The sequence below is a fragment of the Mesocricetus auratus genome, unplaced genomic scaffold (assembly GCF_017639785.1).
Source record: "Mesocricetus auratus isolate SY011 unplaced genomic scaffold, BCM_Maur_2.0 Super-Scaffold_100004, whole genome shotgun sequence".
In the NCBI taxonomy this organism is placed as follows: Eukaryota; Metazoa; Chordata; class Mammalia; order Rodentia; family Cricetidae; genus Mesocricetus; species Mesocricetus auratus.
This window is the reverse complement of record NW_024429189.1, coordinates 73,537,175-73,561,256: the sequence shown is the minus strand read 5'-3', so window position 1 is coordinate 73,561,256 and position 24,082 is coordinate 73,537,175. Positions and strand designations below refer to the sequence as shown.

Below are 24,082 nucleotides of genomic sequence, written 5' to 3'. Positions count from 1 at the left end.
TGACTTCACAGAAAAGTGTGTTTATAAAATTGAAGATTTGAAAACGAAGGTTTGTCTGCACAGACTTGTAGACATACTTAGCAAAGAGAAAAATGGTAGGGAGAGAACTACTTGAATTTCTACTTTTTTCCACCACCTCACAGATCTTACTGGAAAAGATTTTTATTGGGAATTTACTTGCTCCTGGGAGGGCAGTCCGGATTTTGCTTTGTGACTTGGATACCCTTTGTGATAGCTTTCCTGAGGCAGACATAGCTTTATTCAGTCAGACCCAGCAAGCACTGTGTGGCAAGGAGGCTCCTGCTGAGCTTATCAAAGACCGAGATGTGTGAGCAAGGAGGGGGGCTGTGCTGCGGTGCCTGCCCGACCTTACTTTCCATTGACGGTGATCATTTGAGGGTGCTCACTGCGATGGTCGACATTGAGGGACACTGTCTAGATATAGACGACAAGATCTAGAGTCTCCTAGGAGACAAATCTCTGGGCTTGTCTTTGACAGAGTCTCTAGACTTGGTTAAGTGAGACAGAAAGATCTGTCTTAAATGCAGCACATGCTATGGGCTGGGCATTTAGACCCAATAAAAGAGAAAGTAGACTGAGCATCTGCCTTCATGACTCTCTGCTTCCTGACTGCAGTGCAATGTGACCTGCAGTCTCTTTTTGGTTAAGGGCATTCTCTGCCATGATGGGCTGTACCCCCAGGCATTTGGTCACAGCAATGAGAAAAGCAACTAGTGCATTTATATTCATAAATATTTCCTCTCAGGAAAGGAAGTCTTGTGTATATTTATTACCCTTATACGATGTATACTTTGAGACTATAGAAAACTATTAGCCAGTGTTTACAAATGGCAGAAACTTCACCGTTTTTTGAGCTGAGACCCAAGCAGTGATGTAGAGGGATATAACAGAACACAAAGAATGCAAAAGCCTTGTCCATAAGGAAGGATGGCGCTGTGGCAGGCTCTGTGCCATCCCTCCCAACAGTGTCCCATGTCCCAATAAATCAACGAGCAACTGTACACTTTGAGAGGGTATATCTCCATCTGTCTTAAAACCTTTCCAGTCATCCACCTTATGTATTACATAGTAATAATGCTATGGTGCATTCCTAAAAGAAAAAAACTGCAGTATTTTTATTATAGGGATATCAGGTAATTTTCTTCCTAATCTTTTAATTTCCTTTATGTAAAAGCAATGTCTTTTGGAATTTCCTGAAAATTATATTTTGCTATTCCTACAGAAAAGGGCTTTAAATTCTTCAGGATAAGTAGGATAAAAGATTAGAGTTCATTTCGTAAACAAGTCCTTTCCATTTTTGTTGATTATCAAAGGAAATAATTAGGAAATAGACAGTTTATTAAAACTAGTATATGCTTACTTTTGCAAAAGAATGGAAATCTGCAAACTGAGAAATTCCATTAACAAAGCATTGTTTTGAATAACCCAAATAGCAAGAAGTCAACAGCAACTTCACTTACCATGCATAACTAAGGAAATGCCTTCAAATGCATGTATCAATATTTCTGTAAATGGCCTGGGTAAGGCCAAAGACTCACTGAAATTTGGTTGACTTCCTTAAAGTAAACCATGCTAGCAATGGTTTTTCTAGCACACAGAGATCTAAACTTCACTTTCAAAGCATGGAGTCGCACAGCATGAGGAGTGTAATTACTAAAAATCATCCTGTGTTCAAAGTTCAGCAGGCAAAGACTCTGCAGGGACTGAATGCTTTAACTTCTCAAGACCTTGATAAAAGAAATGTTATTCTTACCTTTTGAGGTCATAAAGCCATGTCTTGAAGACACGCAGACAGTCATATCCCTTTCTATGTTGTCCCATGACTGAATGAGCTCCCCACTTGAGGTGTACAGGACTTTGGCTGGGTGGGACATTTTCAAGCGAGCAGTGCAGTCATCCAGCAACTGAAACACAAAGGGACAGCCACATTTGAATGACAGATGTCTCACAGTAATTATTAAAGCTTTTTTTGAGATGAGGCTTCATGTTACTATGAAGGCCTCAAACTCACTATGTAGTGGAAGATGACCTTGAACTTCTGATCACCCTTCTAACTCTCGAGGCTGGAATTACAGGTGTGCACCACTAAGCTGGGTTTATGTGTTAGTAATCTCAGGGTTTCACGAATGCTAGGCAAGCACTCTACCAGTGCTTCAATCATCTAAAGCAATGGTTCTCAACCTTCCTACTGCTGCGACCCTTTAAAACAGTTTCTCATGCTGTGGTGGCTCCCCAACCATAACATTATTTCACTGCTACTTCATAACTGTAATTTTGTTTCTGTTATTAATTGTAACACAGATATCTGATATATCTGGCCCCCAGGTTGAGAACCACTGCTCTAAACATAAGAGCATTAATAGTTTCTCTGTTTACTAAAATTAGACATTCAGAAAATACAGTGGAAGAGAATTTATCCCCAAACAAAACAAAACAAAAATCATTATTTTAAAGATGTAGGTTCCTTATATGAAAACTATACAGTATTACTGATGGACCAAAAATCTGATTTCATGCACATAAAACTGCCACAAGTCTGGCTGTGAAAAGTGAATATCACAAAAGCTGTCAGTTTTCATGAAGTAAATTAATAGTCTTATACAACTGTAGTCAAAACACCTGTGTGATGATTTTATGGGGTTGAAAAGTAATTCCATAATTTGTTTACAGTGTTCAATAAACAATAATTCTGAGGTAAAATTATGATAGCACAATGAAATAGTAACTGTCACTTTCAATAGCAAACTACGTTATAAAGTGACGACAGTTTTAAAAGCATTAGGTACTGCACCTCACTTAGCAGGGTGAGCGCCATGCAAGAGTACAGTACATTCTAAAATGAGATTGCAGCACCACAGGGGGACGAAAGGCTAGTCAGTAACAAAGTTGTGAGAACCATCTTGAGCCAACAAAGAAGAAAATATTTTCACCAGGAAAAAATCCACATAGTTGTTAACAGGAAAATAACCACAATCAGAAAAATTTAGAAGAAACATCATTGAATCTTGATATTACCTTGGTGTGGTAAAGGATTATTTAAAACATTAAAAGCCACAAATGAACATATCATTGGTTAGTTCTTGTATGTTTAAAACATTCATAGACAAGTGGAAAGTTGGAAGCATGCCACCATAGGTCTGATAATCACATGAACCAACAGAAAAGGACATCTGTCACCAAAATGTTAAATTCACCCAATAGCAAAACCATGCAGAATTTCACAAGAAACCTTGAGAATTCACGATGTTACATCGTTCTTCAGAATAAAATGCTCTGAATGAAGATTCAAAACCTGTCAATATTCTCTGTATAGGTCACTGGAAACAGATAAGTTATATGAGACTCTACCATCTCTCTTCAGTCAAATCTGTGTGTGTCTAAATCACAGCATTTAGCCTCAGCGTTCCTGTTGACTTGTGAAGACACAGACACTTGCACTGTCCCTACAGGACACTCTAGCAATATGAGTGCAAATGCTTAAACACATTTATATGAATTGGAGTTAGCAAACAAAACCAGAAAATAAATATAAATTTATATATCATTATTCCTCACAACAGCAAAAATCTTAAGACAACCTAGTTGGTAATCTATATAAAATTGGGTAAATTAATGTACATGTCGGGTAGGTTAGTATGATGTTACCAGAGATACTGTGTTATTTTTAAGAATGTTAAGTTATATGGGGAGAGGTCACAACCATTTCTTAGGCGAGCAAAGCAACTTTCAAAATTGACTTGCCACAGGATGGTCACAGTGACCAAGAATATACATCCTTGTGAGTAATGTCATCTCCATTTCCTTATTGATGCTCTTAGTTTTCCCACTGATTTTATGGAGTTTATGCCACTATTTGTTTTTCATAATTAGAAAACAGAATAAAAGTTGTCCAGAAATTCATGTTGATTATTATAGACATGGAACTATAATATATCCATAAAGTGTGTGTGTGTGTGTGTGCATGTGCGTGTGTGTGTGTGTGTGTGTGTGTGAGAGAGAGAGAGAGAGAGAGAGAGAGAGAGAGAGAGAGAGCAAGAAAGAGAGAGAGAGAAAGAAAGATATTTTTCTGAATTTTCTATAACAATGTTCACTGCTTAACTTCTAAGGATGTCAAACCAATACCAGAGGTGAAGTGACTTAAACAGTAGACCATTTCTGCTGTTCTGGAGGATGCAGAATACCAAGTGAAGGTACTGGTTAAATAAATTCCTGGATCACACATGGCCACATTTGCTGTGTCCCCCCATATGGGAGAGAGAAAGAGGAGGAGGAGGAGGAGGAGGAGGAGATGGAAGGAATGAGGGAAGGAAGCTTCTTCCTTCTTTTATCTTTGGCATGTGGACAGTGTGTGTGCATGTGTGCGTGTGCGTGCATGCACGCATGCATGTATGTGTGTGTATAAGTACACATAGGTGCCCACGTGCAGAGACCAGGGATCAACCGTGGATGCAGTCTTTCACTTCCCACCTTGCCTTTTTAACATAATTTTCATTATTGATTCTTTGGGAACTTCACATCATGGACCCCAATTCCACTCATTTCCCAGCCCTTCCAAGTCTACCCTCCACCCTTATAGTCTCCCCCTCAAAAAGAAAATTTAAAACAAAGAAAAAGTAAAACATTTCACTTCTCTGTCTTTCCTACCTCTCCATAACATGCATATTCATTTGTCACAGTGGCCTTGGGAGCTGCAGTGTGTTGTAAAGAGAAGCTTTTTCCTTGAGAGAAGCCTTCCCGCCAGCCTGGTTCTAGAGCTGCATCAGTCCCAAATAAACACACAGGAGGCTATATTAATTATGAAGCTGTTGGCCTTGCTTACTTCTTACTGGCTAGCTCTGACTTAAGTAATTACCCCACAATTATCAATCTAAGTATTTCTCTTACTGGAGAATAGTTCCTGGCTTTCTACCCCATGGCGTTACATCTTGACTCCTGTGTTTCTCCTTCCCAGAGTCCTCCTGGACTCCTAGTCCCACCTATCTTGATTCCCTATAGGCCAGCAGTGCTTTATTGAAAAATGCACAGGACTTTCCCCCAACAGTGTGTCATGTAGTAGACCCTTTTGCCCAAACAGGTTTACTTGCAAATGTTCATTGCAATGAATTACTGATCTGGTTCAAGGCCTCTGGCTTCTGGTATAACACTGGATTCTGGCATACCATCAATACTGGATCCTCATCAAAACTTCTCTGGGATATCCTGTTGTTGCTCTGAATCATGGAGATCCTGCCTGAGGCTATGGTTCACATGCTCCTGCAGGTCATAGATGGGGTAGAGGTTGTGGTAGGTCAACTCAAAGCCCTGGATGTGAATCTGAATAGTAGCTGAGTTGGTCAGTCTAGGACTCCACAGGACTGCCCACCCCAGGCAAGGCGGGTCCAGCTCTTCCATGCCCACACCTTGAGGGCCAGTTCTTGCCCTCATGGTGAGGGATGGGACCAGCTCTTGCTTGTGACAGCCAGCGAGGTGGGGAGGGGACCAGTTCTCCCAGGGCCATTGAAGGTCAGGGCCAGTTCTCCTAAGCCTACACCTTTAGGACTAGTTCTGATAAGGGGGCAGCTCTCCCACTAAGGCAGCTGGTGAGGGACAGGACCAGTTCTTCCATGCCAGGGGCACCATGGCCAGCTCTCCCATGGTCCCCAGTGGTAATACTGACATCACTGGTGGCCACTGACATCAACACAGACCCAAGCTGCTGTAGAACCACAGACCCAGATATGATCCTTGGCCACAACACTGGCTCAGATATCACCATGACCCTGGGTGGCACCCCAGGCCACTCAGATTGGTATGGTCCTGGCAGCAGCATGGCCCTCGGACACCAAGACAACCTCCGGCACAGACTCTGGCATTCACATGGCTTTTGGTGTTATCACAGGCCATGGACATCCTCACAGACCCCAGCTGTGGTAGGGCCATGAACCCAGACATTGCCTTCTGCTCCAGCTCGGCACTGGACATCACCAGAACCTCAGTTGGCAAATGCAGGCCATTCAGATTAGTACAGCCCTGGGAAAAGCAGCCACCTTGCTTTTTAAGACAGAGTCTCCTGCTTTCACCTTGAGCTCTCTGGTTCAGTTACATGGACTGACTAGTGAACCCAGTGACTTTCCTGTCTGCTTTGCCAGCATGGGGAACATTGGTTGGTATCTTGTGTTCAAAGTATTTTATCAACTGAGCCATTTCTCTGCACTCTCTTTTCTTTTCTTGTAAGGCCACTAATCCTGTGTAAACAGGGCTCTATCCTCTGGTTTCGTTTACATTTAACTGGCATCTAAAAGTTCTATCTTTGAATATAGTCACATTGGGGTTTAGAACTTCAACATTTGAAATTGGGGTAAGGAGTGGGCTTTTACTTACTTCTTAACCATCACTATATTTATGTATTTCCTATGTCGAGGCAAACAAAAGGTAGGATGGAGTATCTACTTGGACTGGAAACAGTCTTACAAACAAAAGGTAGGAGAGAGTATCTACTTGGACTGGAAAAAGTCTTGGAAATACATATAAACTGGTATGTGGGAGAAATTTATGTAGTTTGAAAAGTTCGACCAAAAGGTGAAAAATTATCTTACCACTTATGTATCACTACTCTTCAGGGCTCGTGGTTCCCATTTATAACTGGGATAATGAATGTAACCTGATAAAAGCATAATAAAGGCAAAACAGAAGTTAAATATATGCCTGTTTCACTTGGTTTTTCACTGAGACAAAGAAAATGAATTTATAAATATTTTAAAATGAGTTAGAAAATACAGTGTTTTTCACTACAATTACATTCAAAACTATCTAGTCAGGGTATAGCCTCCAAGACAGTCTTAATTCTTAGTGTCTTGTAAGTATCTAAGTTTGTTCATGTGCTTCTTATACACTGACTAGTGTAAGTCAAATATTGATAATTTTGTGGCAAAAATCCCACAGTAAAGGACCAGTGTTGTGTAAATAACCAGTCTCCATCTATGTTCTGCTTTATGAGTATAGCTTTCATAGACTAGGTTTCCTCAAGTTGGGCCACAAGGACCCACTATGTGTGCCAGGGGGCATGAGGCACTTGATGATCTAAAGAAAAAATTGTTTCTTATTTAGGTTGCTTCTACTAGAGCATTCAAAGCCATTCCCTAGCTGGGAACAAGCGTGGGGATTTTAAGGTGCTGTGGTATCCATCATCTCACAAAAACTGTGGAAGACAAATGCTTCAGACTGGGGAAGAAGGTCCTAGGCAAACATAAGTCAAGAGAGCCACTGGCCCTGGTCCTGAAGAGCACCACCGGCCCTGGGGAAGCAGCTGCCTGGTGCTTTGATGACTGATGAGCCAGCTCCAGTAGGAGATGGTGTGCTCTAGCCGTGTTCGAAGACGGTGTGGTTAAATCACTCACAATGACCACGGTAGTGAGAGCAGTTGAGAGAGAATCTGTGTTAGCTGAGACTAGAATGCCATCTGGAGGTTTCGTTATACTGAAGGAAGTAGAGTGAATTACTTTGTAATGTGCCTGTTTCCCATTCTTCCAATAAAGTCCAGTCATTGAAATTTCCAGTGTCTTTGCAATCTGTTGTTAGCTAGCTCCCCTGAGACATCTGAGCTCTACCCTTCCTGCTGCCTCCTTCTTCACACAGTCTGTTCTCCAGAGGCATTCCTTACACTAGATAGCATGTGAGAACACATTTCTAACAGATCACCAAGACTCCCATGCAACCTTCTAATTAAATAATGTATAGTGTGGGAAAGGGAGAGTGTGGGAGGAACTTTTGGGAAAATGAAACAATGAATCTTAAGAATGCTTGTACATACCAAGACCACATTGATCTCCCCAAACAGTTTTCCTGATGCCCTTTAGTCAGAGACTAACTATGGTCTAATCATTTTAGTCTGTGATAACATTACGAACAATTCTGCCTCCTTCCAAACATGCAGGCTAAAGAGGGTGTTGACCTATTGGGGCTGGTTTCTTTATAAGAAACAACAGAGTCCCTTTCTTCCCCACACAAAGAGAAGGCTGTGAAATGACACAGCTAAAAGGTGGGTCTTGGCAAGCAGTGGGAAGGCAGGGTGGCAGGAGCGTGACGCTGCTAGTCACACTGTAACCACACTCAGAAAAGTCTCCATAAATGGAAGTCAAGCCATCTATAAAGTCTCAAGACTCACTCCCAGGACCTACTTCCTTCAGGAAGTCGCCACCTTCTGAAGGTGCCACAATCTTCTCAAACAGTGTCACCTTCCTGGTACCAGGTGTCTGAAGGGTCTACAACCTTCTCAAACAGTGCCACTGCTAGGGACCAGGTGTCCAAACACCCAATCCTGCAAGGGGAAAGCCACAGCACATTCCAAGCAGACTAATACCAGCCACTTTCACACAGTCTCTGGAGACAGTCATACCTCACCCTATCCCTTGGTGTGAGTACTATCTGCTTACCATACCACATCAACGCAAACACATGTGCCTTTGTGAGGCACTTCTCCTCATTAACACGACTTCTGCCTAAGTTGCTGAGGGATGCCCCTTTCTCAAGTCCTGTCAGAGGTGGCAATAGATTCCTTTGTATTGTTGTCCCTTATCCCAGGTGGATAAAGCCTCCCTCCCTTGATGGTCCTACTGAACTTCTACTAACTTGACCTTCATCACATTTGCCAGTCCTTCTCCAAGAAGATGGTCAGTTCCATTATCATATAAGAACAATAGCATTCATCATAAAATATAGGACATACAAACACACAAAAAAGAAAATAAAAGTAACCCATGATACGGCCCAATCAAAAGTGGATACTGAGAGCCTTAAGTCCTTCCATGCTGCTTTCAATTTACCAGTGTATGCGTGTACAGAACCTAATTCCACATGCCTTAGATTTTGTTTCTTTTACTTCGTGTATCTCAACCATATTTGTTGTTTTTATTCTTTCTTAAAATTGATTTTAATTATGATACTCAATCCTATGTGCCATAATTCATTTAACCAATTTCTGATTGATAAGCTTTAAAATTATTTATAGTTTATCTCTATTGAAAACATGTCTGTGATTAAGATCTCTAGCAAACAAACTTTGCATGAGTTCATGAAATGCTCTTGGGGTAAGTTACGGTTCAAGTGTGAAATGTCACCCCACAGTCTCATGGACTATTCCTCAACCAGTGGGCCATCCCTAATTTTGGTTTCTGCTTCCTTATCTGATGAAATGTGAGAAACAACAGGTACATGCTCCTGCCATCATGAACTCTATTGCAGGCTCCATGCTCTGATGGACTAGAACCATGAGCTAAAATAAATTCTTTCTCCCATGAGTGCATCTGCCCATTATTTTGTCACAGCGACAAAAATGCTAATGTGGATGCATACAGACATCCATTTGCTTATGAGATGCATATCCAAGTGCTTGTTCTCTAAAACGTTCAATTTCTATCAACATGAGAGCACCTGTTTCTTTGTATCAGTTAAAGACTGGATGTATTTCATTCTCTCTGTTAGCTAGTAAGATGACAGATTAGAGGCTACTTCTGTGAGAGCTGGTGAAAGAGAGATTAAGAATAATAAGAAAAAACAGACTTTGAAGAAAGGAACAGAGACAAGCTGTTTCTGAAATTCCCCAAAGAAGTAGAGAGTCCTCGGAAATAGCAAAGACAATGTGTGCCGTTACTCAGAGGAGCAAGCTGAACACAACTTGCATGGCACAGCCCCTTAGGCAGGAAGAGGACTCAGCAGTTGTCTCCAAGCTGTAACCCAGATGAAACAGTCAGTCCCACACTCAGGTCAAGCCCACCGTCTTCATGAGCTTTAAATCTAGTTGCAGGATGTAAGAAACAGTGGAGAAATGTCCAATTTTATCACACCACGTCTCAGAGGACAGCGACCGATAGCCATTTTGAAACAGAATCTGGCTACCTTGTGGGCCTGAGAGCAGGAGACACCCTCAGGCTGGGGAGCCTTGATTTGGTCTGACACAGCACCTGGGTGGGGGAAGGCTCAGCGAGGCAGTTGCAGAGAGCAGGTAGGATGCAGGCAGAAGGAGGCTGGCTCCAGCTGGGCAATGCACAGAGAAAAACAGGCCCACCTCAAGTGATCCAGACATATCTCAGGTAGCAAGAGGCTGGCTCCGGCGGGGGTGTACAGAAAAAGACAGGCCCACCACAAGTGACCTGAGACAGATCATATCTGAGAATTACCCTGGGGTTTAAAAGCTCTGAGCCAGCAGATGGATCATATTCTAGAGCCAACTTTCTCATTGTCTGCCGTAGAGCACTAGAACTCTGAAGTCCCAGGGGAATACACCCATGGGGGCATCATCTCTCCTGCAGGACCCCTGCCTGCACCCACCCCAGTACTGAGGGACTAAATTATTCAGTAAAAAAAGTGGGTTGGTGAACTGCATAGACTATTATGAAAACAAGAAGTGCATATGTCCATCAAATACCATCAAATGTATTTTATGTCTTTAGCCACCAGGGAAATAAGAATGACTACCACCAAGAAAGCAAGCAGCAGCAAGTGATGGAGAAGACAGAGGAGAGCAGGAGCATTTATACATGACGAAGAGGAATAAAGGCTTGTGAAGCCACTATGAAAGTCAATATGCAGGGTCTTCACAAAACTGAAACCAGATCAAAAGGACCCTGCTACACCACCATAGGTGTACAGCAGAAAGACACTGAGTCAGCATGCCACAGAGGTACTTGAACCTCCGTGTTCCCAAAAGTCAGCAAATGGAACCAGCCGAAATGCCCATTTACCAGTAAATGAATGGATAAAGAAAATGTAGCACATGTATACAAAGACATATTATGCAAACATAAAGAAAAATGAAGTTATGACGTTTGCAGAATAATAGATGCAACTGGAAATCATATTAAGCAAGTATGTAAATCAGACTCAGTAGGGCAAATACTACATTTACTCTTATACATGGAACCTAGCTTTTAAATTATATATATATATATGCATGCATATATCTATGTATCTATGCTTGCTGGTCATGGAACTAGAAAGGGGATGAGGAAAAGGAAGGAATGCAATTTAAGGGACATAGGAGATAGAGCAAAGAATTACATGTGAAAGAAAAGAAATCAGAGGACTTACTGGGAAGAATGGGGACCAGGGGGACTGGGGTAGGGGGTAGAGAGGTGACCTGGTGAGGGACAGGATAGTGGAGGGAGGATTACTGAGAACCAAGTACGACACGTGTGTATAAAAACTCCCTGAAGGCCAGATGGTGGTGGCACCACCTTTAATCGCAGCACTCAGGAGGCAGAGGCGGTGTTGAATCTCTGTGAGTTTGAGGCCAGCCTGGTCTACAGAGTGAGTTCCAAAACAGTCAGGGCTACCCAGAGAAACACTGTCTCAAAAAAAAAAAAACCAAACAAACAAACAAAGAACCAACAACAAAAACAAAAACCTCCCTGAAGGAATCAACCCAATACTTTTTTGTGCTAACTTAAAAAATTAAAGATAGTAACAAAGAACAGTATATAATTTATATTAAAGAGACCTGTCAAATATAGTCCATATTGCCAAGAATGTCATTAAAGTGTTTTTACATAACAGATCATTCTATTCTATAATGTAATAATCTACATTAAACAACTTGCCTTTGAGTGTAAGGAGTCTCTGTCATCTTGACATCATAATTTAATGGGATCCTAGCACGTGCTGTCTACTATCGATGCTAACCTGTCAATTACCCAGTGCTTCCAAAGCTTATAAAATTCTACTCACAGACATCAGTTAAAATGATGCTTCACAGCTTATAGCATAGCAGCTTCCATATACAAAGTTCACGAAAATTATATGGTCATGGGGCCGTAGATATGGAGTGTCTTTCATGTTCTGACTAGACAGAACCATATGTAATCTTTGGAGAGTTCCTTGTGCGTTTCCTTACATGGTTTGATAGGCTATTTTTCTGTAATCGACACTCCGTTCTATGCCTATCAGTTAATTGTTGTATATTCTTTCACTACTTATTGCCTGTAGTTGCCAAGGCTACATGCTCTCTCCAAAGTAGCATCAACAACATTTGACTCTGGTTTCTGAAGGGACCGATGTGAAGAGGGACATTTCAACCACACTGTGGTGTCTCTCATAGGAAGCCTGGCTTTCCCTCCTTTTTTTAAAGTAACTGTTTTCCCGTTTGCCTCCAGGTATACAAAGCATTTTCCCTTTACTGCTCATTGTGGATGCTGTACACTTTTACCTCCTTTCTCAAGTGCAGCAGCTCAGTCATGAGCTTCTGATACATCATGGCTGCACTCATGGCTCTCTCGGTGACGCGAGGCTTTGAGAATGGACCATCCCCGTTGGCCAGCTCAGCTGAGATGCCTTTGCTATTTCAGAACCTTCATCAGCTTGGTAAACTTCCTTAAGTCTTTCTATTGCACCTTCTTACCCTTCCACTCCTGCCCCCACCATTCTTTCTGGGACTCTCTCTCCTCCTAGGAAAGTCTATGCAAACACTGCGCAAAAGAAGACAGGTGAAACACTTAGCAGTACAGTTGCAAAGGGAAAGACCTTTGTCTAATAAAGCCACTTGCTGCTTGCCTCAAGTTTCCACTTAAAGACTAATACAAAAATGTCAAACTTTAGTTTTGTACCCCTCAAATTACAATGCAGGAAAAGCTGCTTGTCTCCTCAAGCCAATGCTTTATCTAAGGTGGAAATTCTGTTGGGCCAGGATGATGGGTAGAAAGACTATGACAGACGTTCTATAAAAGCCATGGTTGCTTTGCCATGAAGAACATATCTAGTGAATAACTCGTGATAGGTGGTAGGAATGACTTTTTGTGAGCTAGATTTAAAATAATGAGAAAAGCATTTTAAATGGTTATTATAATGATCCCACTCAGCCCTGGTTGTCCTCAAATTCACTATTGTAGCTAAAAATGATCTTTAGCTCCTCAGCCACCTGCCTCCACCCTCAAGTTCTGGGATTAGAAGCTTGTGCACCATGCCTGCTCTTAAATGATTTTAAAGGGTAGTCTGGTCTGGAGTGAGTGCATTTGGCACTGTTCTCTGCTGGGCATTTGTCATATTTGAGTTCACACACACACACACACACACACATCAGATAGTACTGTTCACACATGTGAGCTCATTCAATAATCTGACCAGTCTTGTGAGGAAAGTATTATTCCCAATGTCCAAATGAGAAAAGGGGTTCAGAAAAGTTTATTAACCTACCTGATATACCATCTAGAGATGTCAAAGTTGGGGTCTGATTCCAGGCCTACTGGACATTCACATTGCATTTACCTCTGAAATGGTGCTGGCCCAGGCATAAGCACCACGGTCAGGGCTGCCTCCATTCTGGTAAGCCCACACTCGTTTCACTCGGGGAGCCTGGTACAGGCTGTGCTGCTGCTGGGTTACTTTGGGTGGAGTTGCAATCAGAGAGCGTCTGGACTGCAGTTCTTGACCTTCAGAAAGTTGTGCCTATCAAGGAAGCCCAGAGAGTGCTGTACATGGAAAATGATTTGGTGTGCAAAGGAATTCGATGGAAACCACAATGTATACCAAAATCATTCTAGTAAGTAACTGTGGCACGCCCAGACCTCTCCTGCCATAGACCTGGGTGAATTCCCCTTGCTCCCATGAAGCTACGGGGTAATAACACAGACAGCCTCACTTTGACTCATTTGCAATGCTGAGAAATAAAGGGCAACACATCTCTGGACATGTGTGTGGTGCTTCTCCTACAGGAGATGTCTATACAACGAACAAGTGAGTTTTTGATTTAGAAACACAGCTTTGTTTCCTCTAGCTAAGTGATGCTTAGGGGACTGTGCGTAACAAGTCCTAGTTCTCTGGTTTCTGAGATGCAGCTGCCACCCTTCTGCTTTGCCAAGTCCTCGCCTGGTACCTCTTCATCCCCCCTCAAGCCTCCTAGCTCAATGCTTGCTTATTCACTCCCTGACTAGAGACTTGTCTTTCTTAACTTGGCAAGGAGTCAGGTTTCTAGCAGTGTCAACTTCTTCATTGCAGTCACCTTGATTTAGACCCACATTTAAAATTTGCAATGGACACACATCACAAATCTGAGAAGCCCCGTTAAAATAGTGACAAATAGTTTGATGAAAAAATTCACAAAGCATGCAGGTTCCCCTAGTCTCTATGCCCAGTTCCGTCTCCACAGCTGACCTTTATCTTTTCAACTGTTTTATGTCTGGCAATCTTGACTGATTAATCAATTGGCCGAAACCACTTTTTCATCTTCTTATTCCTGAATGTCTCCATTGTGATCAGCATCGTGTTCCTTGCTCTTTTTACATATTGAGTGGTACCCTCAGGAATGATGAGTGATGAAGCCATACGGTTCAACTTGACTACACTTAGTGTAATTACCTTTGTACATATCCACTGGGCCTTTTTCTCGTCTTTACTAAGGTCACAATTCCTGGTCTCCATTCAAACAAAACAGACGTTCATGTGAGCTGGCTGTCTCCAGGATAGCTACTCTCCAAATGCCAACTCAATGCTTGGCATATGCTTATGGTGGTCATAACTGCCTAGTTGCTGAGAGCATATTAATAGCAGGTTTTAAAAATTCAACATGATACTTTTAAATGCTGCTAAAAAGGGGCAGAGCCTTTAATGTCTGGTTGTATCAAAGAACATACCTCTGTCTGTCTTATAAGTTCCATGAGCTTCATTTCCTCTTGACTCTGCTCAGTCCAGCCTCCTTCGACCACCACCGGCTGCAGAGGACTTTGGGTGGGAACCATGGTGGCTGGCTGACATGCTGCTACTCGCCGCCCTGGAAAGAGGTGCCCAGAGATGCTGTTTCTGAAGGGAGGCTTCCAAGCTTTAGAGGAATTGTTTTGACTTTCTATGCATAAATTACTCTACCCAGGAGCATGAAATAGGCCAAAATACTAAAAATATCATAGAAGCCAAGATGAGTAAGGTGGTAATATTTAAAAATATTCAAGTGTCGGCCTTTAAATGGCCAGGACTGTACAGATGGAGAAGGAGGATTGCGTGCCGACTTCCACCTGGCCCCTGCGCAGCATCTGTGATCTGGTTCAGCAGTAATTTAGTCAAATAGAATTCATGACCTTACTTAGCTCCCTTCATATCATCCAGTCTCAGAGCATATGTTTTGTTCTTTGCACTAATAACAAGCCTTCCCCACAATTAGCTTCACAGCCTGGGGATTAAGTATTTCTACAATAATATTAGCAGAAGAGATGGGAGCCCTCTTTTTTCTGTCAAATAACACCCAGTGAGCACAATTTGCTTCTGATGTGTCTGCTGAGCCTTTCTTGGTGTTTAAAAGCTGGGGTAAGAGAAACTATTTATTGGAATACTGTGTTCTGAAGACCTGCAGGCACAGTTTATTAAGTGTGGTGACTCAGGCATATTCATTTTGTCAAGAAGACCACTTTGAATCCTTATAAAAGGTTTTCAGAGTCATGCATATAGGGTATTATTTTCTACTTCTGAATTAAAGGTGTATTCAGCATGGCATCTCCCCCACTTTCTAAACTTCTGAAATAAAAAGCCATGCTTTATGTTGTGCATTTTACACTGTATGTTTCAGCAAGTTCTTGCTTCAGCTTTAGTAGGGAAGGAAAATGGTAAGAAAATTATTAAATATACTATGTGTGGTATATAGGTAACAGAAACCCAAGCTTCCATGAAGGATAGGGCAGAAGGATGGCAAGTTGGAGGCCTGTCTGAGTAAATGCAAGGCTAGCTAGAACCGTTTTAGCAAGCCTCTGACTCAATTTAAAAAACTTTAAAAAAACAAAATTAAAAGAATTGAGAGCACAACCCAATGCTCTCACGTTTGCCTCACACACTCAAGGCTCCGGGTCCGAGTGTCCACACTTAAAAATACGAACTGAGAAAGGGGACACTGGAGGGCGCTGCTGACCTGAGACTGGGAGGCCACACTCACGTGGATAAATGAGAGAGCTGTGAAAATGAACTGCAGTCTAAGCTTTATGCCAAGATCCCGTTAATTTGGAGATTCTCAGACGAAGGTTACAAACAAAACTCTAAAAACAATTCAGGGTTTACCAAGGATAAAGACTGTGTGTCTTGCAGCTAAAATTTATGAGAAGATCCAGCAATAAAAATAAGTGATGGCAATGACTTCTCTGCGAAACAAGAACACAGTAAGCATAGTAGCATTTCATATGCTGTCTATGTGTGTGGAAAAGCATAACTGGATCAGTCAACAAGTTACAGTGACAGCGTCACTAGGTAACAGGCTTTGGACCATAGCAGTCTGGTTTAACACAATTCATAAAAAAGGCAGCTTTCCTACAACTTCATTCAGAGTGCAGATAATTTTAATTTATGAAAAATACATTTTAATGAAAAACAGCCCCAACAAATATCATATTTAGAATGCACAAGGGACATTCAAATTTTGTTCAAACAAACAGAGTTCAGCAATAGCTTATCATTTACACAGCTGAGAGAGAGAGCCAGCAGCTGAAAACTGGAACTGGAGAAATAGATTACATGACATTTATTTCTGTCACTTTGTTTCTAAAGGTCCTAAGCAAACAGATACATTAACACTATGATGTTCATGAAAATGCACAAAAGGTTTCAGTCAGCGGAAAGCTTTTCATAATACATTGTAATTCACATTTGTAAGGATAGCATAAACTGAAGTCAAGCAAAGGAGTTATGTACAAATTATTTCATTTTCTTGTTATAGTTTCTATATATTCTACTTTATTTTGAGATTGGGGGATAGCAATGTGTTGGCTAATTGGGGACATGCCTCTTCTTTACTCCCACTGTTTCATTTGAAGTAGGTGGAGCCCTTATGACAGCAGGTGGCTTCTCCCATTGGAAACTGAGAAAAACAAGTGGAGGGGGATTCTTGTTCCATTTTCAGCTTTCTCTCAGAAGCTAGAGAGCATAAGGGCTTTGTTGCTGCCTCACATGACCCTTAATCACCAGTTCTCCCCACTCCATCCCCTTATAGGGACACCCACACTTTTCAATGTCTGTGTCTGGCTGGCAGGTGCACGTGGTTCATATGTACCAAGGGTGATGATGCTTTGGTCTGATGTGTAATATTGAGTTTAATTAGTTTAAAAAGCCAAGTTAGGAAATATATTTCCTTCCCAGGAACACATGTACCAATATTTATTTATCTATTATCTGTTAACTACATAATAACTATTTGACATTAGCTACGTAATCACAAAATTGTTGCAAAATAATTACTATTATTAATAGTACTGGTCGTGGTTACAAATGAAGAATAATCTGCTCACTATAGTGTTTTGTACACAGCACTTTCCACAGCGGCCAAGAGCTGTAATGATTGGGAATCAGCAGTTCAGCAAATGCTCACACCTCTTTTAGGCAACCATCAAATGACGTATAGAATTAATCGAGGTCCATGCCTATGATCCCAGAATTTAGGAGTCACAGGCAAAGAGATTATGATTTAGGGACTATCCTCCCCCACTTTCTGTGTGTGTGTGTGAGTGTGTGTGTGTGTGTGTGTGTGTGTGTGTGTGTAAGGAGGTGGAGAGAGAGAGCATCTAATAGAACCTGCAGTTACCTGAGCTAAGGCTTGATTTCTATTTATTCTGATAATCCCTGTAGCTAGAATAGGGTTTTCATCACAGTAAGACACGTAATTACGTGTTAAATTATGTGTGGCAGGAGAACACACACCAGATTTTAGGTGAGACAAGAATTAGCATTGACTCTGAAAAGAAAATACATGTGTGGATAACTCCATAATGGATAATTACCAACCAAATATAGACTATTTCAGTGTTGGTGATGTGGATAATAACAAATTACATTTAAATATCTTTTTGCAAATTGCAGTAAAAGTTGAAGGTATAATGTCAAACCAGAATTCAGCAAAGGCAATTTTTCAGTATGTTGCTGTTTTCAGTATGTTGCTTTCTACTGATTTAAGTCAATAAAGAAATGAAGCCTGGAAAATTCCTTGAAGTGAATGTATTGAAATTCCATTCATTTTTTTCTTTCAATCATTCTACAACTAGTCAGGAACATATTAAAAGGGTGTAACATTTCTCATCTAAGGGGATAATCCCAAGAACAAATAATTACCATAATATCTTGAGGGCCATAGTGGTGGAGTTCAAGATATGGTGTGGAGGGGAAACTCCTTGGAATGAAGACATACTAACAACAAGGAATGAGAATCCAAGAGGGTTGGAGGGAGAAAATTTGAAGTAGAGAGAAAATTTGAAAGCATATGGTAAGCCTAGGGTGCTAAAGAAAATTCATGGGTGGGGTGAGCAAGGAAACAGATCCCACCTTACAGAAAGTGGTATCATAAGGGTCCACTTGAAGAAGGTTCAGCTTTGTTTCTAAGGGTGTGGGGAGCCTCAGCAGTTCTTATATCTGGGCTACCTTAACACCTTTGTATTTCTACATGATTGTCTCACCCTTGCTCATATTGCCTGAGTACTGAGTTGGCAGTCTGATTGTTGACCCATGATAATCTTGGTTATCTTTGAGGATGGTATGTATAGCTATAGGCTGCAAATTCTTTCTTATCAGGGTTTATTGAAATTGATGGCTGCCAGAGTGACCCCTGCAGTCAATCTCTGACTTTATTATAATCTCATCTACATGCTAAAAGACATCCAGTACAGTTGATAGTTGCTATGGTGACAACCTGAAGGAATCCTAGGAGGGAAAAGAAGTGATGCCTGAATTACAGGAAAACCTTTGCTGGTTCCTAGAAGAGACAGGAATATTTTCCATTAGTAGCTGTACTTAACTCAAGAGTTAAGTTCTTAACTTGAGGGTTAAGAATTTATTTGAGGTTTATCTCCTATTCTTCAGGTTTTTGGCTAAGAATGAAATCTTCAATTTTATGAATTGGTGTTCAGTAATATTATTAGTTTCCCAACTGTGAGTGGGAACAAAGACCCAGTTTTTTTTTTTAAAAAAAAAAACAAAAACATGAGCAAAGCTGGTAACCATAAAATGGTGCTGTCAAGACTTGAAGCCTGGAACCAGTTAGTTAGGAATTGTTCTAAGCCAATCAGTAGATGCTGTTCTTGAATTTGGTTAAAGAGAGTGGGGACTCTTCGAGTTAGCTTCTCTGTCACTATGATAAAACACTGACCACAAGCAACTTGGGGAGGAAAGGGTTTATATGGCTCGCAGAGTATACTCTTCTAGAGGGAAAACAAGGCAGGAACTCAAGGCAGAAAGCTGAAGCAATAACCATGGAGAAATGCTGCTTGCTGGCTTGCTCCCTGTGGCTTGTTCAATTTGCTTTATTATAAATTCCAGGAAGACCTACCCAGGGGTGACATAGTCCATAGTGGGCCAGGCCCTCAGACATCAGTCACTCACAAAAAAAGTGCCCCCACAGACATGCCTATAGGCCCATCTGATGAAGACAATTCCTCAGTTGGGTTCCTTCTTTCTGGTGACTCTACTTTTTGTCAAGTTGACAGACACTAACCAACACAGAGACTTAAGGAGATTGGAATTTATTAGTGCTCAATGTAACTCAGGGAACAAGATTTTCTAAAGACTTGCTTGGGGAAGGAAAGACTTGCAGGTTCCTGTTAGAGGATCCATGGGTGGATGGTGGTACAACTACTGGTCGAGGAGACAAAGAGGCACTGGCATTTGGGTGACATGACAGCTTGAGTGTAGGTTGTCCCTGGAACACTCAATGTCTAGCAGTAAGAATAGCAGACATTTGGAGTAGTCATCAATGCTTTTGCTCACAGCTGGAATAATTCCTTAGGTAAGAAATAGACATTTTGATTGTCCCAAAGTCAGAGTTGCCTTTTACATTAAGAACTATGTGTACTGTTGTTGAAGCAAGATTCATAGACTTTAGACATAAGCCAATGTTTATAATCAGGAGACAAAATTCTATGATTACATAGCCTGAAATGCATTCATTCTCAGACTTAAGTCCACAGGACACTGGTTCTCTCTGAACAATCACTGTGTCTCAAGTGCTTGGAATAGTATAAAGTCAGGGACCTAAGATTCTGTGAGGAGAACAGTGGATTTGGACATGCAACACCTGCTGGTAGCTTTGGAAAGTGTATCTGATGCTGTATTAAGAGCGTCCTTGGCTCACTGACCATGACCTTGAAGATTTCAGTATTGCTCTGTTCTAATTGCTAAAGTAAAAATGTCCCATGAATAAACTTTATTCCCCAGCAATAAAATGCCAAGGAATAACAGCAAGATTACTTTGTTATGTGCAGGTCTTGTTTTATTTATTACTAAAGTTTCTACAGAGTCAGTTAAGGGAATATTTCAAAAGCAAGGACAGACGGCTCTTATTTTTTGGTGTATACGCAAGTCATATAAAATATACAGATGCAAAATCAGCACTAAATGGCTGTGCTATTAGATTTTATTCTTTGTTCTAATTTATGTAGCCTAATGTTTATGCAACATACACTGGCTATCTATTTGGTATCAAACAGTAGAAAATAATTATCGATAACTGTTGTTACATTTGGAATTAAACAAAATGACTAGCTTCATCCACACTGACCTTTCAACTGTCGCATCTTGTGTCTCATGGTGTCTAAATCAGCCAAAATTTGATCCGTTTTTAGCCAGTTTTGTTTCTTTAATTTTTTTGAGTTCTGTGGAGCTACAATAAAAAAATAATGTTTTGCATGGTGATCTGTTATCAAGAGTAATTTATCATAGGTACCAGCAACTTACAAAGAACTTTCTGCTTCAAGAGATAGATTGAATTAGAAAGATATAATTAAAAGAGATAAGGGCTGTTAAAAGAAACTTTGTTTGAAAGATGAGAAAGCTTAGGGCATTTCTGTATGGAACAGAGGTGGACCAGGAAGGAGATCAAAACTGCTTTATTGTATAGATTTACCATATGCAATAGCAATATTTCATTTTCTGCTTCCACCAACTGTTCCGAGGTGATGAAAGCCTGACTTGGGACCATTCATTTTTTTAAAACATTCACCTACTGCCTAAAGGGTGCAATTCTTAAAAATAAAAATGTGCAGACAGGTCGTCTTCAGTGTGAATTAAACTCATTTGTTATTTTCTAATGGATACCATTATTCTCTGCCTTATAGACCAAGCATCTCTTTATCAACTAAATTAGACACTTCTACATGCAGAATAATCCATTCCAGCAAGAGAAAAACAAGCAATTGTACAAATATGTGCATACAGCTATCTTTGCACATGTATTAATTGACTGATTGGCTCTCTGCATAAATACAATATTATTATGATGACATTATACACACTTAATTCATTTTCTCATGACATTAAACTTATTTCTCCCTCCCTTTATATATTGTCTAGAAGGAAGCAAAAACAAAAACCTTACCATTTAGTGGCAGAAATGGTTCACCACAAGACACCCAAATGGCAATAGGACTTTTGAGGATCTGAGCAAGCAAAGATTTATCTATGCCCTCCAAACAATCCAATCTGTTTTCCATTTTCATTCTTGAGTTTTCTGGGAAACAAGCAACACATTTATACTTGTCAGCTAATAATGAATGGATATCCTTTATGATTTCATTTGTTTAGCCAAAGTATTTTCTTCTTCATTGATGACTTTCATAATTATTATCTAAACTGAAGCCAATGCATACATTTAATAAAAAATGTCATAGACAACCAAAGAATTGAATATCCTCCAAAATATTTTAAAGTGAAATTAACCTGTAATAAGTAACTGAAATATGTAAAGTTTAGTGACATTGCTGGACTGCAGCAGAGCTGAGTGACTTTAGCAGGTATGTTCTTTCTGCTTCCTGCCCAGTAAGCACCATGCTGAATTTTGATCGCTATTTCTTTCTTTCTTTTTCTTTTTCTTTTTGTTTTTTTTGGGGGTTTTTTTTTGTTTGTTTGTTTTTCGAGACAGGGTTTCTCTGTGTCGTTTTGGAGGCTGTCGGTCCAGCCTGGCCTCGAACTCACAGAGATCTGCCTGCCTCTGCTTCCCGAGTGCTGGGATTAAAGGCGTGCGCCACCACCGCCCGGCTTGATCGTTATTTCTTTAATGTTCTTCTGTGGAAATTAATGGCATATTACCCAAACTAAACTCCATGCAGGAGCAGATCATGAATGATCCTGCCTTGCTCCAGGATATGTTTTAGAATATGGAAGAAGAAGAGATGCCTTCAAAAAGACATCTTTCTGATGGTCGTGATGAGTGGCATTACTCTGTCCTTCCAAAAATAACACACAAGACACTATATTAGATGCCTTCAAAAAGACATCTTTCTGATGGTCGTGATGAGTGGCATTACTCTGTCCTTCCAAAAATAACACACAAGACAGTATATTAATTATGAAGCTGTTGGCCATTTGGTATTGTTTCTCATTGGTTAGCTCTGACTTAATTATTGACTCATAATTACTGATATATATTTTTATAAGGTCATAGCTTACTGAGAACACAGACTTGCATTCCCTCTCTCCGGGAATCACATGGTAACCACTCTCCTCACTACATTTCCCAGAATCCTCCTAGACTCCTACTCCCACTTGTTTTGCCTCCCTATTGGCCAACAATGCTTTATTCAACAACCAATAAGATAAGCATATACACAGGACTTCCCCCATCACCAGACCACTAGTTTCCACCAATTCAAAAGCTAAGAATGTCATCAGAATTACAAAAATAACTTACTCCATCTCACTGTACTTGCCTTTCTGGTATACCCATCAATGTATTTTAAACTTACAGTGATTTATACCTTTCTTTGTTCTGTGAAACCATAAAACTGCTTCCATGCTGGAACATGGAATTTGGGGTAACATAAATCTGTTTTCTCTAGCTATGGTTACAAAAGATGGCTGCAGAATAAACTTCGTCTTATTCCCTTTAATATAAGTTTACCATGTTGTTGCTTTTTTATCAACACTGTATTCCTTTGCTTCTCATGAAAAGCCTGTAAGGAAGGTGATTATTGGTTTATCTAGTCACAAATGAGAATGAAGTAGAAAGGGGTTCAAGAACTTGGCCAATGTCATTCAGCTGTAGCTGGCAAATCAGGGACTTGAAACCTGATATTCTGACTCCCAAACCAAAGCTTATAACCTCTAAACCGTGGCCTTCAGGACAGGAGGAGAGAATCTCGTACTGAGAGCATACTGTTGTGTCACAAGTGGCAAGAAAGGAGCATCCACCAGAGCTTCTATAGTGTTTCACTCAAGCAGTGGGAGCAGCAAGGTCAGGGAAGGAAAGCAGAGGGCAGGAACTGAACAGAGGGGGATGACCTTCCCTCCAACCACAGGAAGGGAGGGGCATTGATCTAGCAACAGTTTCTCCAGTGCTCCCAGTTGATCTAGGCTCTGAGTTTTAGAACAAAGAAATGTTAGTGCTTTAAAAAGTAGTTAAATTGCCTACTGTTGTTAATTTTATGAATTAATTTATTGTTTCAATTCTAAAAGTGGAATTTATTATTATTATTATTATTAATCTATTTACTTATTAAGAAAGGTAAGGACAATATGAGAATCTGATACTCTGTGAACCACTTACAAAAGTCACTGGCTAGAATTTTACAATTTTTGCTGCGGTAACTGGACGAATCATATTTAACTTTTTGATAATGGAGCATAAACAGAACTGACTAGTGCCTGTAGAAGTTAACCAACCTTCTGCATTTTGAGCAGCTGACTCTTCTGTCCCAACAGACTCTGGGCTGCTCTCTTGCTCCTTGGGGTCTCTCTGGCTAAGGGTCTCACCTATAGCCCACAGAACCAAGCCATGCAAGGTGCGGATGCTGGTTCCATCTCTAGCGTAGACTTTAGAGGCTGCTCTAGTGAGTCCAAGACGTTCTGTGCATTCTGCAAGAAGCTACATAACACAAGCAGTAAGCATTTGATAGGAGATAACACAGGTAGTAAGCATCTGATAGGAGATAACACAGCAGTAAATAACTGATAGGAGGAGCTTGAGAGCCAGCTCAACAATCATAAGCATACTCCCTGCTTTTGAGAGAACCCAGGCTCCGTTCCCAGCACCCACATAATGGCTTCCATCTGCAGATAACTCCAGTTCCAGGGGATCCAGTTCTCTCTGGTGACCTCTAAGGGTACCAGTCCTGCATAAAGTCAACTTACACGCAGGCAGAACACATAA

General features: G+C 40.8%; 1 protein-coding gene across 13 annotated transcripts in view; it reads right to left on the bottom strand.

Annotated features, from left to right (window-relative positions):
- Nucleotides 1-24,082, bottom strand: part of Dcdc1 (doublecortin domain containing 1) — a 414,546-nt gene that overhangs the window by 1,462 nt on the left and 389,002 nt on the right. For 11 of the 13 annotated variants that reach the window (XM_040745964.1, XM_040745974.1, XM_040745973.1 and 8 more), the window contains 6 exons: nucleotides 23,596-23,797; nucleotides 21,314-21,445; nucleotides 20,498-20,599; nucleotides 14,619-14,755; nucleotides 13,255-13,434; nucleotides 1,775-1,925 (listed from right to left, as the gene is read on the bottom strand). In XM_040745964.1, the coding sequence (XP_040601898.1) occupies nucleotides 1,775-1,925; nucleotides 13,255-13,434; nucleotides 14,619-14,755; nucleotides 20,498-20,599; nucleotides 21,314-21,445; nucleotides 23,596-23,797 (904 nt within the window). Of the gene's footprint in view, nucleotides 1-1,774; nucleotides 1,926-13,182; nucleotides 13,435-14,618; nucleotides 14,756-20,497; nucleotides 20,600-21,313; nucleotides 21,446-23,595; nucleotides 23,798-24,082 lie in introns of those variants that run through there. The other 2 variants (XR_005877304.1, XM_040745975.1) reach the window with 2 other exon arrangements.